This window comes from Molothrus ater, chromosome 20 (genome assembly GCF_012460135.2).
Source record: "Molothrus ater isolate BHLD 08-10-18 breed brown headed cowbird chromosome 20, BPBGC_Mater_1.1, whole genome shotgun sequence".
Classification (NCBI taxonomy): Eukaryota; Metazoa; Chordata; class Aves; order Passeriformes; family Icteridae; genus Molothrus; species Molothrus ater.
The window spans coordinates 5,401,996-5,418,556 of NC_050497.2; the positions used below are offsets into that span (position 1 = coordinate 5,401,996).

The 16,561-nt window shown below is 45.6% G+C and overlaps 1 protein-coding gene across 3 annotated transcripts in view; it reads left to right on the top strand.

Annotated features, from left to right (window-relative positions):
• The window catches only part of COL27A1 (collagen type XXVII alpha 1 chain), a 143,236-nt gene that overhangs the window by 30,372 nt on the left and 96,303 nt on the right, over positions 1–16,561 (top strand). For 2 of the 3 annotated variants that reach the window (XM_036393982.1, XM_036393983.1), the window contains exons 5-9: positions 1,648–1,701; positions 7,217–7,270; positions 9,139–9,192; positions 14,099–14,143; positions 14,960–15,013. In XM_036393982.1, the coding sequence (XP_036249875.1) occupies positions 1,648–1,701; positions 7,217–7,270; positions 9,139–9,192; positions 14,099–14,143; positions 14,960–15,013 (261 nt within the window). The remainder of the gene's footprint in view (positions 1–1,647; positions 1,702–7,216; positions 7,271–9,138; positions 9,193–14,098; positions 14,144–14,959; positions 15,014–16,561) is intronic. The other variant, XM_036393984.1, reaches the window with a different exon arrangement.

Below are 16,561 nucleotides of genomic sequence, written 5' to 3' on the forward strand. Positions count from 1 at the left end.
CTTGGGCTGAAGCATTTTTGCCACCACAGACTTGCTGAATTACCTTAAGCAGCACATTCAGTCTCTGTTTCAGTGTTCCACCCAGTAAGGTGGGCAGGTGATTCCACAGTTTGCTGGGAAGATGAATTTATTTAAGACTCCTCAGTGTCCAGGTACTCTGGCTCCAGCAGCTGTATGGGGTTGTTTGGTTTTTTTAAGTGAGAAGATGATATTCAAGCACCTTAATTTTAATTAAAGCTCTTTCAGTTTCACTGGAAATTCACAGACATGCTAAACAAAAATTTCAGGTTAAAATTTAGAAGGAAATTAAGAATGAGGCAATAAATGTATTTGGGTTCAGGCTGAAAATTTGGAAGGAATTTAAGAATGGGATGTTAATTTGGGTAAAAACTGCCATTTGAAAAGTTCAGTCTCAATCTTTTAATTAAACAGCCTCTTGCAGCAGAGCAGCATGTTGTGAAATAGCACTGAGCATTCAGCAACTGTCTGTTCCACAAGATGCAATTTTAAAAGGCATTATTTTCTATTAAAATGCAGTAAAAAATAAAACTGAATAGAGATCAGTGCACTGATGTTCTCTCAGAAGACAGCAGGGGCACTGAACTTGGCTGCCAGTGAAATGTTTAACTGCAGTGATTTTCCTTGGAAATCAGACCCTCAAGATTTTGGCCCCAAAATGCTCATTGGAAATCCTACAGCTTGCTAAGAATGTGCCTGAGTGGTTTTTTATCCCCTTCCTGTGCTGCCCTAACTTGAGGGTACATAAAGAGCTCCTCATGGTAGAGCCCTCACATGTTCTTGGCAGAGCTCTTGGAGTTGAATTTTCAGGTTGTTTCATCTCCCAGGAACGTGTTCAAGAGGACTTAGAATTGTTATTACCCTGCCTGAAAGGTTAGCAGATCTTCTGTGCTGTGTATAACCCAGGCATAAACTATTCTTAGCTGCTTATTCCAGATAACTCCTTAAATAGGCCTTGGAAAATATGCAGGGTGCTTTTAAAATATGATGTAAAGGAGATACTGGTGTCTGTGATTTGAGGTAGATACTCTGGCAGTGTCACTGGCTTGTGACAACTAAGGAAAAATACAGATTTAACTATGTGAAATATGGATTTTAAAAGTTTTCATGGATGTACTGCTATTCCCACTGTTTTGCTGTCTGATTACCCGTTTTCTTTCCAATCTCTAAAGGCAAAAATCTGTTTGGCTTGTAGGGAAAATGAGTTCACCCCAAAGAGCTGAACAATTTTCCTTCAGTAATCACTTCTGTTCTCTTCAATCCTGAGCAAAAACCCGAGTTGTTAACACCCCCACACACTTCCCCTCCCCTCTGCCGCCTCCATCCCCTTCTGCTGGGCTCCTCGCAGAGCCCGGGCTCCCCTGACCCGTGGGATGTTTGCTTTACCCGAATTGTCTCAGTGTCATGCCGTGTCCTGTGGTGACAGACACACACCCCCTCCCACAGAGCCTGCTGGGAACCCACAGCTGAGTTTCCTTCCCTCTGTGGGTGCCAGGCAGGGTCCCAGCGCCACCATCCCCTGCCAGGGCACCCCAGGGCTCTGTGAGTCCGGCACAGCACTGCTCCAGCACCCATGCAGATTCCCAGCATCTCCTTTTGACTCTGTTTTGTGTTTGTTGTGTGTTTTAGGGTCCCCCAGGCCCCCATGGAAACCCTGGTTCACCTGGCCCCCCAGGACTGAAAGTAAGTATGAACTGGTGCAAGGAGCGTTCACCTTCCTGCCCCACGGGACATCCTGGGGGAAGGACAGCCTCCTTTTCTCCTGCTCTGGACAAAAAGGAGCTGAAGCCATTCCTCCCTCCCTCCTGCTCTCCCCAGGGCTCTCCAGCAGCACAGCTGAGCCTTTCCTGTGCCCAGAGAGACCCTGCTCTGTGTCTGTGCCTCCTTGGTTCTCCTCAATTTCAAAACTGCCAGATTAGGATCCTGCTTAAGCTATGCCTGTGCCAGGCCCAAACTGCTGTGTCAGACAAGGGCAGTGGAATCCTTGCTCCAGCAGCTCTCAATTCCTTTGCTTTCTCATCTCTCTCCCCTGGATTTTGCAGTTCCTCTGAGTCTGGACAGTGGCAGGAGTGAGTGGCAGCGCCCAGCATCTTCCTCTGCCTTCCTCCTCCTGAAACTCCTCCCTCTGTCCTTCCCTCTCCAGAGCTTCTGGGATCTCTGAGCTCCCCCAGTCCTCCCAAACCGATCTCATGGCTTCCCTCTAGATGCCTCCCCCTCTCCCAGGAGGGCTCACAGCCTCCTGCAGTGCCAGGGCCCCTGTGCTCTGTGCTTTTCTCCTGCACACACAGATTCCCCCCCCGCAGCTGGACCCTCTCCCTTTGCCTGGGATTGAGCACAGATGTGGCTCTGCAGGGGTCCTAACCCTGCAGTGTGCAGCAAAACCCTTCCAAAAGGTGTTTTAAATCCCAGCTCATTCTGTGTTCAAGGGTTTGTGTTACCTAAAGACTGAAGTTCCTGGAAAACTGGTTTGGATTGCTTTGGTATGATTGTTTACAAAGGAATAGGTTTATGTTTTATACCATCTGTGTTGGACTAAAGAACAATGGAGCCTGGAGAGGCAATATTTAACAGAGATTTTCAGTACCAGGGAGCTGAAGGACATCTCAGCCAAACAGAGAAAGGTGTGAGCAATAGTTCTGTCTTTTCATGATCTCATCAGTAGGCAGAGATGTTCTGAGCACTACTGATGCTCTGGGAAAAAGATTCTGGAAACTTGGCATGCTGCCTCTATGTGATTAAAAATTAGGCACTGGAGACATGCTGGTGAACAGCAGCTGGTTTAAATTCCACATACAGCCTGAAAAGTGAGCCTGTAAAAGTTCTACATCTTAGTGTTCTGCATTTATTCTCCATCAATGACTTCCAGATCACACTTGTTGAGTTTTATAAGTCAAATCAAACTTCTTTTATCTAACTTCCAGCCCTGCAAATCCAGCCTGGTCCAAGCTGTGGAGTCGAGCTATGTTTCTATTCTACAGGATTTTTTTTAAACACTTTTAGCCTAATGACTCATCAGAAATCATCATTTGGCTGTAAAGCTCTCTTCAGTTGGTCACCTAATAGAAATTAAGTCTTTCTGTAAGCATTTTTCCTCCATCTCAATGCACAGTCTGGCAGCAGGAAATCTCAGTGGATGGAGAGCTGTGAGCCTGCAGCAGAGATCTGGTCTCATCAGGCTCTGTGATGTATTTTATTTTTGTCCAGCCACCATTTGCAGGATTTTTCTGCTCATGGTGCTTTGTCAAATGAAGTATAAGGTTTGCAATGGGATGTCAGAGCTGGAGCTCAGCCCAGGTGAAGGTTCACCTCTAGCAGGGAGAGCCTGGTGAGCTGTGGTTACATCACCTCTGCCTCGGAAATGCTCTTGGGAAGGTGTGGATCAGATGCCAGAGTTTTGACTCCCCTCCTCCTCTTCAATTCTCTGGTGTTACAGCAGTCCCAGAAAATGGACTTTGCCCCAAAAAGTGGCTTTTTCACCCCCTGATGTTTTAACTGCCTGCATCTGGGACCTGATTTGTTCATCATCAAAGAATGGTTTGGGTTGGAACCTGAGAGCTCATCTCGTTATGGGCAGGGACATCCTCCCCTAGACCAGGTCACTCAGAACTCCATCCAGCCTCGCCTTGGACACTTTCAGAGATGGGAATCTTCTTGACAGACCCAGCACATGGCAGGAATTCTGGATTTGTGAAAGCTCAGCCTGCACTGCAGGGCAAAGCAGCTCCAAGTGGAACTTCTCTTGCTGAGAGGCTGCTGGGCTTGGTCTGGCTTAGATAGCAGCTAAACCCACACAAAAAAAAAAACCCCAAGCAATCTAAGAAAGGAAATTGAAGTTTCCCACATAGACACAGCTTGGAAACCATGACTAACACCAAGTCATTGTCACTTAAGAAGGGACTCAGGAGCATAATATTCATCAGCTGGGTGAGCAGAGCCCTTGTGAGGTCAGGCAGCTCTGTGCAAGGGCTGTGGAGTGGCACTGCAGCCTCTGGGTGTTTTTCTGTGTCTCCTGCCTGGCTGCAGGGCTTTGGTTGTGTTTCTGCATTTCACAGTCAGCCCTGTGCAGAGCCCAGTTTATCCTCACCCCTGGAGCTCAGCACTTGTAATTCCCTGGGCTTAGGGAGCTGATCTTGTGCACAGAGCTGTTTGTAGCTGTTGAGCCAAAATCCTGCTGATCTGCTTGGGCATGGTTCCACTGACTCCATGGCATTACACCTGCTTGTGCCACCTGGGAGTTCAGCCTGTGGTGCTCAGCTCAGCAATTCCTGGTGTGAAACTGCTTAAAGGGGGATTCTTGCCACTTCCTGCATTCTGCTGTTGTCCCTGGCAGTTGTAAAGTTGCTGTTGCATCTTTTTGGCAGAGACTGATTATTGCAGATAACCTCTGCAACAGCTGTAGCCACAGGCTGGGCTGGGGCTGTCACCTGAAAGCTGCTGGGGACAGGAAGGGTGGTTTTGCTTTGTTTTGTAGCTCTCAGGATGCCCTAAAAGCATTTGGGATTGGGCAGATGTCAGACAAGGTGTGTTTTCAAAAGCCATCACAAGAGCTGGGTTTGCATCTCTCACCTGGAGGCTTTTGGTATCAGGTATTGGGGTGATTTGCTGCCCTGGATAAATCTCTTCTTAAAGCACTTGAAAAATATTGTATTTTCACTTTAGTGAGTGCTTTTTCTCTCCAAGGTAGCTCATCAGTTTGGCTCACTGATAATTAAAATAGTATTAGTGGGATTGCAAAACTGAGATGTTTAAGTTGCACAGCTCTAGACTGTGCAATTCCCAGAAGAAAACAATTTTTTCCTTTACAAGAGGAAGATGTGTTCTCAGTAAGTTAGGATGGGAAAGAGAGAAACTTGTGGGAAAGGTGTTGTGGCTTGGCTTGGACAATATTTAGGTTAGTTCCCCCGTTGTCATTGCTGTGTGAGAAGACTCAAGCAATTAATCCACAATTTCAGCCCTCACATCCAGCTGGTGCCATTGCTGATGGATCTTGGGGACATGTGATCCTGCTCATGGCTGAGCTCTGCACCTGTGTGATGGGCTCAGCAGGCTGACCAGTGCAAAGCAGAGACCTGGCTGAATGTGATCTGCAGCTTCCCAGGGGAAAGCACAAGTTCTTTTCCACGTCTCAAAGTCATTGCATGGAGCATATGGGAAGATTTAGGGAAAGTGGTGGGTGTCTACCTGCTGCAGTAAATGAATTTTGCAGAGCAGAAATGAACACCCAGGGATCCCTAGGGCTGCTCTAATCTGTTCCCAGCAGTGCCAGCACCCACTGACTGCTCTGAAGCTCAGGGAGTGGGAGAATTGCCCTGATAACAGCTGCATGCAAAGCAAGATTATCTGCATGACTTCATTTACTGTTTGGAAAGCTGGAGCCTTCATTGAGAATTTGTGCAGATACATCTGCCTTGAATCAGCAGTGCTCCCTACAGTCCAGAGCCAAGCAGTCTCACTGCTGAGTCTCACAGCCTGTGGTGATTGCTGGAGGAGGAGCAGAATGGAGGGTTCACACTCTGTGCAAGGTGGGAAGTACACGTGGAATGTATCCCAGAGAGGCTGTGACCAGAGCTCTGTGCTGCTCATGAGAAATGCCAAGTAATAACCACTATTTCTTGGGACTTCAGCTGCTCACAGTGACCCCGAGATAGGTTAGAAAGTCTCTTTTCCCAGCCTGGCAGTTGAAGAAGGAGTCAGAGCTCTTCAGTTCTCACTCTCAAGGTTGTTTATTGTTTCTTATCTATAAAATTATTTCTCCTGACCAGCCAAGGTCTGCTCAGCAGGTCAGTCAGAGGCACTCACACTAACACTGCACTCTGGGGCAATGTTGTTATCTTTTTATACTAAAAACTACGTGTAAAATATTTACCATAACTTTCCAATACCCATCACCTGTGTTAGACAGTGAGCTTCTACTCTAAACCAATTAAAAGTGCCACCATCACAGCAGAAGATGGAGGACAAGAAGAAGAAGGAGAAAGGTTGGACAGGCCCACATTCCTCCATCTTGCCCCCTGAACCCCCATTCTAAAACCCAAAAAAAATCTATTTTTCACCCCGTGACAAACTAATTATTATTCTACTTAGACTTTCATGGCTTGCAGATCCTCATATGAGGTTGGTAACTTGCTCCATGGGTCACAATCAAAGTCACAGGTGTCTTGGGCTCTGTGCCAGGGTCTCTGAGACCCCTGGCAGGGGTGCTGGCAATCCAGGACAGCCAGAGGGATGTCCTGAATTCTGACAACTATTGCTCCTTTCTGGGTCTCCCCTCCAAGCCTTCACTTGACAGCCATTAGTTCACCCTCTCAGCTGTCCTGTGCTGGTGGACACACAGAAGTTGTGGCTTGTTTATGATTCATGGGTGTTAAGTAGTGACTGATTCTGGGATACCCATCCTGGCTGTGCCAGAAGAGATGTTCTGTGTGCTGAACTTTACCTCTCCTCTACCCAAAGAACCTGGCACTCTTCAATCTCTTCTAGATTTTCCTACTTCCATCCCTCCCTGTTGGGTGCTCACATTACCTTTCCACCTCTTGAAAAATAGGATTTCCAAAGGAATCTGCTGGAATTAGATGATCAAATGCTGCTGAGATTCCAGCCTGTGTTTGTCAGAAGATCACAGCCTCAAACTGTAATTTCCCTCGTCACGGTTGTTAAGGAGGAAAATAAGGAATACTGCCACTTAAGGTCAAGTGCTGCTTTCTGCCAGCCTGGGAGCCTCACAATTGCTCTGCCTGTTGGGGGTGTCTAATTAGTGCAACTTTCTCTGCAGTCTCATCTGTTCCTCACAGTTAAAAAAGCAACAGCATCTAGTGAGTTGTCGAGGAGGATGGTTCAGCCCCAGTAATAGGCTTGGTAATTATTTTTGTGATGGTAGTTGTAGACAAGGAAGGAATTGCAGCTGTCTGGTCTAATAAGTATCAAAAGTCCTGACATTGCTTTCTTCCAGTTATCCTTTCTTTAGCCAATTGAATACTGTCAACTACTATTTAAAACTCAACTCTTTAGCAGCAGCAATCACTCACCAAATCCACCCCCAGCACAACAGCTATTCCAGGCCACTTTAATACATTTGGGATGTCAGGGAAGACTGGGATAAAACAAAATGTTTTTTTAATTTGGAGGCTTGGTGGAAGCAGAGCCACATCTGTGGGCTGGGTCCTTGGGTTATGTCACTAATGTAAGTTTTTCATTTCAGGGTCAGAAAGGTGATCCTGGGCTGTCACCTGGAAAAGCTCGCAATGGGCAGAAGGTGAGATGTCACCCCGAGGCCATGGGGGGCTTCCAGAACTGTGCACACAATCACAGGGGGTCTGTACTGCAGGACTGGGAAATAAGGCTTAGATCTTGGATTCAGGACTGAAGAGAGGTAGTTCTCAATGATCACAGTGCACTCAGGTGCCACCTGGCCACCAGTTTATCCAGTTTATCCACAATCTGCAGCCCAGCTGAAGTCCCACAGGCTCCAGCCAAGTGTTTCAAGTAGCACATCTGAGGTACAGCCACGCTCTGGGCATGAAACTGCAACAAGAGGCAGTCCCAGGGTAAGGAATAAAAACCTTGGAGGCCAAGGAAAGGATGTTCTTGCCCAGGAGATGAGGAACAGGGGTTTGCCTCATGCTGCAGCCCCATCAGGGTAGAGGTTTCTTGGTGGAGGCTTCTAAGGCATGGACCTCACTGAGAGGTTACCACCAAGGGCTGCTCAAACCAGCACAAAGCACCCAGCTGGGAAGGAAAGCTGCTTTCTGGGCTTAGCAGTTTTTGAGGATCAGAGTTCTGCTAATTCCTTTCAATAAGTTACAACTCCCATTTTTGCTGTTTCACAGCTGAGTGATTTTTACTGAGGCAACAAGCCCTCACAGAATTCTAGAAATGAACAGCAGGGCAATCAGGGCTCCACATCACCTACCTCAATTAGCTCTTTCAGTGATGCCTGCACAATCCTTGGTAATTCATGTCCAGGGCAGAAGCCTGGTTCTCTTCCTCTCACCATAAATCTTGCTACAAATGCACAGCTCATAGAAAGCACCAGCCATGAGGAGCTTGGGCTCTTCATTTGACACCAGATGCCCCCATAAAGTACAGTGAGGCCACACGACTGCAGGATGGAAGTCAATGCTAGAAAACATTCAGAAGGCTAAGTCTGAAATGATGCTTTCAACTTAACACCATGAGATGCCTTCTGAAATTTCTGGTACACAATATTGGAGTGGCATCATGTGGAAATCATCCACCTGCAGGGTCTGGAACTGTTTTATTGAAGACAATTCTTGGTGTAAAAAAGGGAGACATCCAGATGACCTTTAGCTTGTGTTAACAAGGCTTTATCCCTGTTAGCAACAATAGGAATAAGGAGTTTCCAGCAGGAGTTTGGAGTGATGCCTAATTTTCAATCTAGATACTGGAAATCTGTTGAATTTCAGAAAGAAGGCACTCCAGGGTTTGTTGATCCTGGTCAGAGGAGGCCAAGTGGGCCCACAGAGGCGGGCTAGGTGTTGGAGAGGTCTCACAGCAATGCACTCACCCGTTCTGTGATGCTTTGGGTTTGCCAGCTGGGATGTGATGCAATCCCTTTTCAGAAGCACAGGCCACTGAGCAAACCCTCCCACCAGCAGCCTGCAAAGGTTCAACCCATGTCAGACAGACAGGTTAAATAATTACACCACCAGCACCATCCCAACGGGAGCCATGGGCTGAGCCAGTGCAGTAGCAGAGTGTGAGAGCAAATCAGAGGATTTGGCAGCAGGTACCTGTTGTTCTTATTGCATTTAAAATCTAAAATTTCCTTGCCTTGGCGATTTCAATGCCTATTGAAAGGCGAATGAAGCATGTGACTGAATGAGATCATTGAGGGGAAAAAAAGCACATTCATTCTGCTTGCAAAGAGCTGGACTCCAGCAGCAGCTGCCATTAATTAACCGGGGTTATTATTTATATGAGCCAGTTAATAGAGATGTTGTTTAAATCTACTCTTCTTATCCACTCAGGTTTTGAAGAGTTGTGATTAGAACCAGAAATATCAATAGCTGTGGGCTGGTGTCAGCAAAATAATTGTGGTAACTGCAGTAAGCTCAGGGAAAATGTTGCTGCAAACTGATTGAACTTGCTTTCTTCCTACAGGGAGATGTGGGCTTACCTGGTTTAACTGGGTTCCCTGGACCACCTGGTAGAAAGGTAAGAGTGTTCTTTTCTAGTGAATCAGATCAGTAATTTTATTTTAAAAATTTTATTTTAAAATTTTCTTCTATAACTCTGCCTGAAAGATTTAATTCAAAGTCCCAGTATCCACCCAAAGAGCCTTATGCCTGTTCAGCAGGTGTATAACCTGGGGAGATGGGCTGAAGCAGCTGCCTAAAGACTATGCTAGAGTATGAAATGAAATTCTGGGTACAGAACTCTGTTCCTTCTTTGTATTCCTCATCCCTCTGCACCCTGACACTGGGTGTTCCTCAGCAAGCTCAGTTTAGACCTGGTGCAGCCAGTGCATCATCTAAAGGGATGGTTGGAGAACCAACAGCAATACTCAAAGCTGAATTCAGAACAGTGCTGGCATTCCAAGGAAATCACCACTGTCTATCCTGGTAAAGCACATTTCAAGAACATATCTGTGTGCCTTCCCTCTTTATTTTGCTTGGAGACTGCCAGCACTGGTCAGGTTTTGCTTTATTTTCTTCCATATTGATGCTTCAACACCATCAACATCACAAACAACACATTCATGCCTAGAAAAGGGTATGTAGGGATAAAACATAAGATCCATCCCTGTTTTCCTGAGGCAGCAGGGTGTGTTTCTATCCATGCATTCAAGCCTGCACAGCAATACCTGAGCCATCCATACCTGGAGCTCAGATCTTTCATACATCAAGGACATTTCAGCTGAGTTTCCAGTTCCAGGCTGTGTTGGGTTGGTTTCTTTTTTTGGAAGCTGGTCCTGTTGCAGGGAGCTGTTTGAGTGGGGCTCAGTGGCCATGACTCCCCCTCCCAGCAAGACAATATTGCCACAGCTAACCTGAACAGTTAAAATTAGCATCTTGTTTCCATCACTTCATCAGTCAATGGGCCATTGACCATACACTGTTGCTCAGGTCAATTAGCTGCACACAAACACCTCCTCTGGTATTTTTTAAGACTCCAAGGAGAGAGAGAAGGTGTGGAGGAGGCTGAAAGGAGCCCTCCCTCTCCACCATTATTTGTTGTATGCTTTATACTACAACCAAATTGCCAGGAGGAGGGGCTGAGTTTATTTTTCTACTCCAAAGCTGGTCATGCTTGGGGTGCTCTGTGGAGTAGGAGCAATTGAGTGATTAATTACAGATCTTATGCTGTCACAAACAAGTTCTAACTAATAGGGTGCAAAGAATACCATTTTCCTGGTATAACAGCTCATAAAACAAAACCTTGTGGTTACGATCAGCAAAATGCAATGTCAGGAGTGCAAGAACTCATAGTGGAAAAAGCAGAGAAGGAATAGGAGATTGAACAAACATTCCCAAGTCCAGCACATGGCCTTCACATCTGATCTTAACTCCCACAGGACAGGGTAAAGGCAGGGATATGCTTCTGTTTCTTCAAGTAATGAGCAAGTTGGATGTTGAAATTTTTCCTTTGGTGCAGCTTAAAAACACCTCCCAGTAGCACTAGTCTGGCAGTGGGTTTGGTGTAACCTGGCTTTTATTAGCATCCTGCATTAAGCAAAAATTTACAGCTGTTGGAGAAATGTTTGGAAAAATTCTTTTTTTTTTTTTTTTTTTTTTTTTTTTTAAATCTTGGTTGCCTGCTGGCATTCTCCCAGTGAAAATACACTGCTGCTTGGCTCAGGGTGGGCAACATATCTTGGCTACTGGAAAACAGCAATGCCTTGGAAATGGACATCCCTCCTCTCACTCCATGGAGGTGCTGCAAAAAGGGCTCTGAGGGCTTTGATCAGAGAACACCATGTAGAAACCTTCAAATGGGTAAAATATTTCACCAGGAGAAACAAAATGCATCTCCCACTAAATGAAACCACTGTCTCAGCAGCTTGAGCTGGAGCCACAACCAGCAGCCTGTGGTTTTGGACAGTGTGGCTCAATCCTCAGTGCCTGCCTTGGGAATGCTGGCAGACTTGGATTGGGCCTGTAGGATTGGACAGGCTGATCTCAGAGCACCCCTGAAGCTGTTTTAGCTCCACACATCTACAAGCACATGAAACTGCCTTAGGTGTATTTCTCATCCTCTCCACACAGAGCAAAAGGTGCTTTTGCAGACCAGGAAGGGTGGCAGGACTTGGGTGTCCCCTCTGTGCCTGTGAGGTATCTGTGGGCTTTGGCTTTTGGTTTGGGGCTGAAGACCACAGCTGCCTTGGAGACAGATCTCAGCAGAGCAGCATCATTGCTCCAGAGGAGAAAACAGCAGTGAGAGAGGCAAAGCTTCACTGGAGTCAGGGAGCAAAGACAGAGCTGGGAAGTGGTCAGAGCTTCAAAACATCTTCTATGCCTGTCTCATCCCCTGGCCCCTTAATTCTTCACATTTCCTACCAAAGTGCAGGATGATCCCTTTAGCTAGGAGAGAGTGGATTATAAATATCATCACAGATGAGTAAATCCTTCACTGGAGTTCAATTTCCTTTCCAAATCACAGCCCTTTGTGTGGAGTGCCCTGTAAGCATCACGAAGTGTTCGGATAAAAGAGCAAATGCAGTTGTTTTCATACCCTCTGCCCTGTCATTTTAGTGCTATTTGAAGAGGATTTTAGCAGGTAAATACTTTCACACAAAGCTGTAACATACACAAGCTTTCCTGGTTTTCCTTCATTGTAATTCACCTGAGGCAGAAATAACTGGGGTATATTGTGAGGAAATACATCTTTGAAACTCTCCAGAGCCCAGAACATGTAGTGAGGAGGATATTTAATATAACATAACAGTAGCACATAACAGTGCCTACATATTTAGGAACATACATATTTGACCTAATTGTCATTCACTTACCACTACAAAATTGGTGCAAAATTTAGTTCAGGACATTCTTTGAGCATCTCAAGGGACCATCATGCAACCACCTGCTTTGGGTGACATTGCAGGCTCAAAATCCCCATCCTGCAGAAATCCAGCTGGAGCAGAATGGTTCAGAGCAGCCAAGCCAGGCACATATTTCTTATCAGTGGAAAAGCAAGATATTGTTAAGCGTGGTGCTCCAGTTGTCTAGAGACAAGGCAGCTCCTGCTGCAGACTGGAAGAACTGGGCAGTGGTCCCAGGAGAAAACCCTATGGAAATCTAAATTCCAGGGAATGACTGGGGATGCTGAACTCAGGGATGTTTCTGTTGGAAGCTCTCACCTTCAGGCCAGACACCCAAGGAGGGTGGAGCATCCTCCCTCCTCTCTGCGAGCCTCTGCCAAGGAGCCAGGGAGAGGATGAGCAGGAGAGGATTTCATGGGGCAGATTCCTGGAGAGGGGCAGGGAATCCTGTGTGCTGGTCCTATTCCAAGAACTTCCAGTGAGGAATCTCTGTCTGAAATGTCCTCACAGCATTTGGAGGAAGGACCCTCGAGGTGGTTCAACCAGGGGCTTTCAGGGCAGCCTTGTCAGAAGGTGCAACTCTGTCCAGAGCCATGGCATTTCAGCAGAGCCAAGCAGAAGAGAGCTGGTGAGAAGGGGATCAGCATCACTGCAGGCCAGACTGTCTGGAATAACAAGGCAGGAGGAATGCAGAGGGGAGAGGGCAGTGGCCAGCATGGCTGGGAGCACTGCACACCCTGCCAGCAAAGGCTCAGGCTGCAGGTCTGGAATGGCCCGTGGGAAGAATAAAAAAGCTGTTAAGCAGAGGTGTGGACCTGGGAGCAGAAACAGTCCTGGGTTCGTGTGGAGAGTGGAGCCAAAGGCCAAGTGCTTGGTCACCCCTGTGACTGGTGATGGCTTCCAGAGCAGGGACACTCCCTGTGGGCTTCACAGACAGATGAGGTGTGCTGGAGCCCTGGCCAGGACAGGGTGAGTGGCAGGGACTGAGGGACAAGTAGTTGTAACCCACTCTTGAAAGCAATTTGTTATTTCTTTAGTATTTGTTCAAGGATTGTTCCATGTTTATTTTTTTCCTCTCCCATTTGTTTCAAGTTAAATTTTCTGCTCTTTCTTTTTTTTAATCTTGCTGCTAGCCCAGCTAAACAGTCATCTCTGTAACTGAGTTCAATCTCCTGATCTGCTTCTCCTGATGGAAGCTTGTTTTAAACAGCTGAAGAGGGAAAAAATCTGAACTGTCCATCACATAAAAAATTCACTCTGTTTGAAGGGAGCTCTAGGTAAATCTAGGAGAAAGCAAACTCCCTTAAAGACACACAGTGCTCAGTCTGCAGTCAAACAGGCTGCCCTTGTTCTGCTCCAGTGTCTGCATCCCCACAAAAAATGAAATATTGACAAACTGCAGCAGGATTATGAAAGAACTGTGAGAATGATTTGAAGCCTGAAACACTTGCCAGTAAGCAAGGTGGATTAAGAAACTCATTCTAATTAATTCAGCAGAAAGCAGGTTGAGAGGCAGCTTGCTCACCATTTTTAGTAGCTTCATAATGGAGCACTCTGGGTCTTGTAATAATTAGATTAGAAAAGCTGGAAGTTGGACAAGTTCAAGGTAGAAAAATTGGAGTTTCCTGTGACAGTAAATGGTTGTTTTGGTGTTTCCTGTGGCATTTCAAACCATAAAGCAAAAGTAAGAGCTCTGAAACACAAATGGCTCATGTTGCTGTAGTCCCCATTGTGCCCAAAGCCAACATTTAATTTTGTGGTTTCCCGAGGATTAAGGGCAGCCTTGCTCAAGGTGTAGATTACAAATAGATCTGAACATGGAGACCACTCCAAATGTGTTCATGGAGCAATTCCTTCTGGAGTATTTACCACCTCAGACCACAGCAGGGCACATCAGCAGGTTTGGGTGGTGCAAGCACAAAGCAACCTGATAAAAGTTTTCATGATTGTGTAATGCTCTCTAAAATCCTACTTCTCCTCAGAACTTTAGTCCCACCTGCAAAGAGAAATAGAAACCAAACCCAGATTATTGTACTACATTTTTGTTTCTTAGTATTCATCTCCTCCATCCTCTTTTGACAGGGATATAAAGGCTACCCTGGACCACCAGGTCACCCTGGAGACCAGGTGAGTTTTCCCACTTCCCAACAGGGGAGCTTTGAGGAGGGATGGATTTGCTGGCTGTGATGCTGGTTTGGCTCTGGTGCAGCCTGCTCAGTGTGGACAGGCAGCTGCTCCCAGGGCAGCTGGGCACACACACAGACCCAGCATCCATGGCATGGTGGGAGGAGGCTGCCTTGGAGCTCCTACATCTAATTTCTAATTTTTACTGCTCAGTTTACTTGGGGGAAGAAAAACCAGCTCACCATCCCACCCCTTTATTTGTCTTTTTACATTAATTTCACCTGGACTTTACTAACCACGCTGTGTTAAGTCTATGTGATTCCCTTCCCAAAGCCCATTCCCCCCCTCCCCTTTTCTCCTCCCTCTCTATTTGGTTAAGTTTGATGTTTGCAATGCAGTAAAAAAAAAAAAAAAAGGCAATGAATAGCAGGCCCTGTTAGCAATGATGTTAAAGGATATTATACATGAATCCATTTAGTTTTGAAGAATTTTGGCAGTGCTTTCCCACCAGCAAAACGGTTCCATATGCCAGATATAGATGCAGCCTTACACCTTCTCTTAGTGTCCTTGTTCCAGATTCTCTGCTGCCTTCCCCCAAATGGAGGGAGAAGGAGAAACAGCAGCACTTGCTCAGTGCATGGATCCCTTCCCTGTGTTTTCACCCTCATTAATTAACTTCATTATGGACCCTTAATATTGTTTTCCTCTCAATAAATGTGCATCAGGTTAATCCCCTCAAAAATGATTCAGCTAAAACCCCTTCCCAAGTGGCACATTCACCTGACTTTTTGTGCTTTTGCTTTTTTTTTCTCTCCAAAGGGTGAACAAGGACCAGCTGGAAGTCCAGGTGCCAAAGGTTATCCTGGCAGGCAGGTGCAGTAAATCTCATCGTGCTGTGCACAGAGTAGGGATTTGGGTGTGCAGGTAGCTAAAGACATGCCCCACTAAGGACAGTGCAGTCCTCTAGAAAATGTTGGTATATTTGAATATTTGATCTCTGAATATTTTCCTTCTTCCCTCCTCAAGGTGTTGTAGCAATAACACAGTCTTTCAACTCTGAAATGTTGTTAGAAAGTATTTTGTGGCTATGATAGATAAAACCTGAATTTCTACAGCAAATTATGGCAGATTTTTCTTCAGCATAACAATAGGGAAAAAACAGAACAGCAGAGCACAGAACGGCACGTGCAAGCTGCTAACCCTTCTTTTCTAGGCATATTTTACATCTAATGTTGGACAAGTTAGAAACCTAGGATGGAAAAAGATGTATTTATTATTGGAGGAGGGGATTTAGATGAACTCCCATTAGTAAAATGCACTGGCATAAAACCTATATATATACACACACAGTGTTATGCATGAACTGTAAATATATATATATATATAAATCATATTTGCAGCTGCAAAAAAGATAATGAAAGACAATCAAGTCATTGTTCTCATGCTGAAAAAACATCATACAAAGACAACTTTAGGAATGGAAGAGTGTGCATGAGGTAATGGATCAAGATTGGACACTGTTGTCCTAATGATGGAAGATGCTGAGTAGTGTAAAGAAAACAGGAGAATTTGCAAGATTCTAAAAAATGGAATCTCTTGGAGGACAGAACACCCAGCCCTATAACTTTTGTGGTGAAGTGAGTTTGTCAGGGTTTTCTAAAATGGACACATGTAATGTTGGATTCAGCCACATTTATCTGTAAGCCAAGAGACCAGGCAGATGTCAAAGATTCCAAATGCTCTGTCCTGAGTCTTTCAGACTTATCATGAGTTTGGATGTGAGTTTTTTATGCAGATGTGTAGGTTATTGGATTAAATGTGAACTAGACCTGCAGAACAAGTCTGCATCTCTCTGCTCCAGACTGTCAACAAAGCATGACCCATTTTAAATTGAAAATTAAACTGCTGCCTTGCTTAGCACACTGAGAGTGCAGATGGCAGAACTGGATGGGAGCTTTATGCACCTGACTAAATGCTCCATTCATACTCTGAAAGGCTCTTAGAGCTCAGCATGCCAGAGAGTCTCCTAGGTGTGAATGTGTGTTAGATGGCTAATGAGAAGACGTCCAAGAGATTTTGGACATACAAGGTTAATGAATGCTGTTCAGCAATTCAGCCCATCAGATAAGCAGGATGAAATCTGTGCCTTTACATTCAAAGAACAAATCTGCCTTCTTAAAAACATGGTTTGGGTCAGGAAAGTGACTTTTTTATTTTTTTTAAGGCAGCTTTTTTCAGCCTATCTGAATCCTGCGTGTATCCTGCATCAGGGCTGTTTACTTTACAGAGATTTTACTACTTGTTACTCCTGTCAGCTGTGCTGGCTCTGCAGCCATGGGAGAGAGTGCTTGGCTCAGGTTTGGTTTGTGCATCACAGGCAGGATTGTAACTTCACCCCAATGCCTGAAATCTTTGGCAACG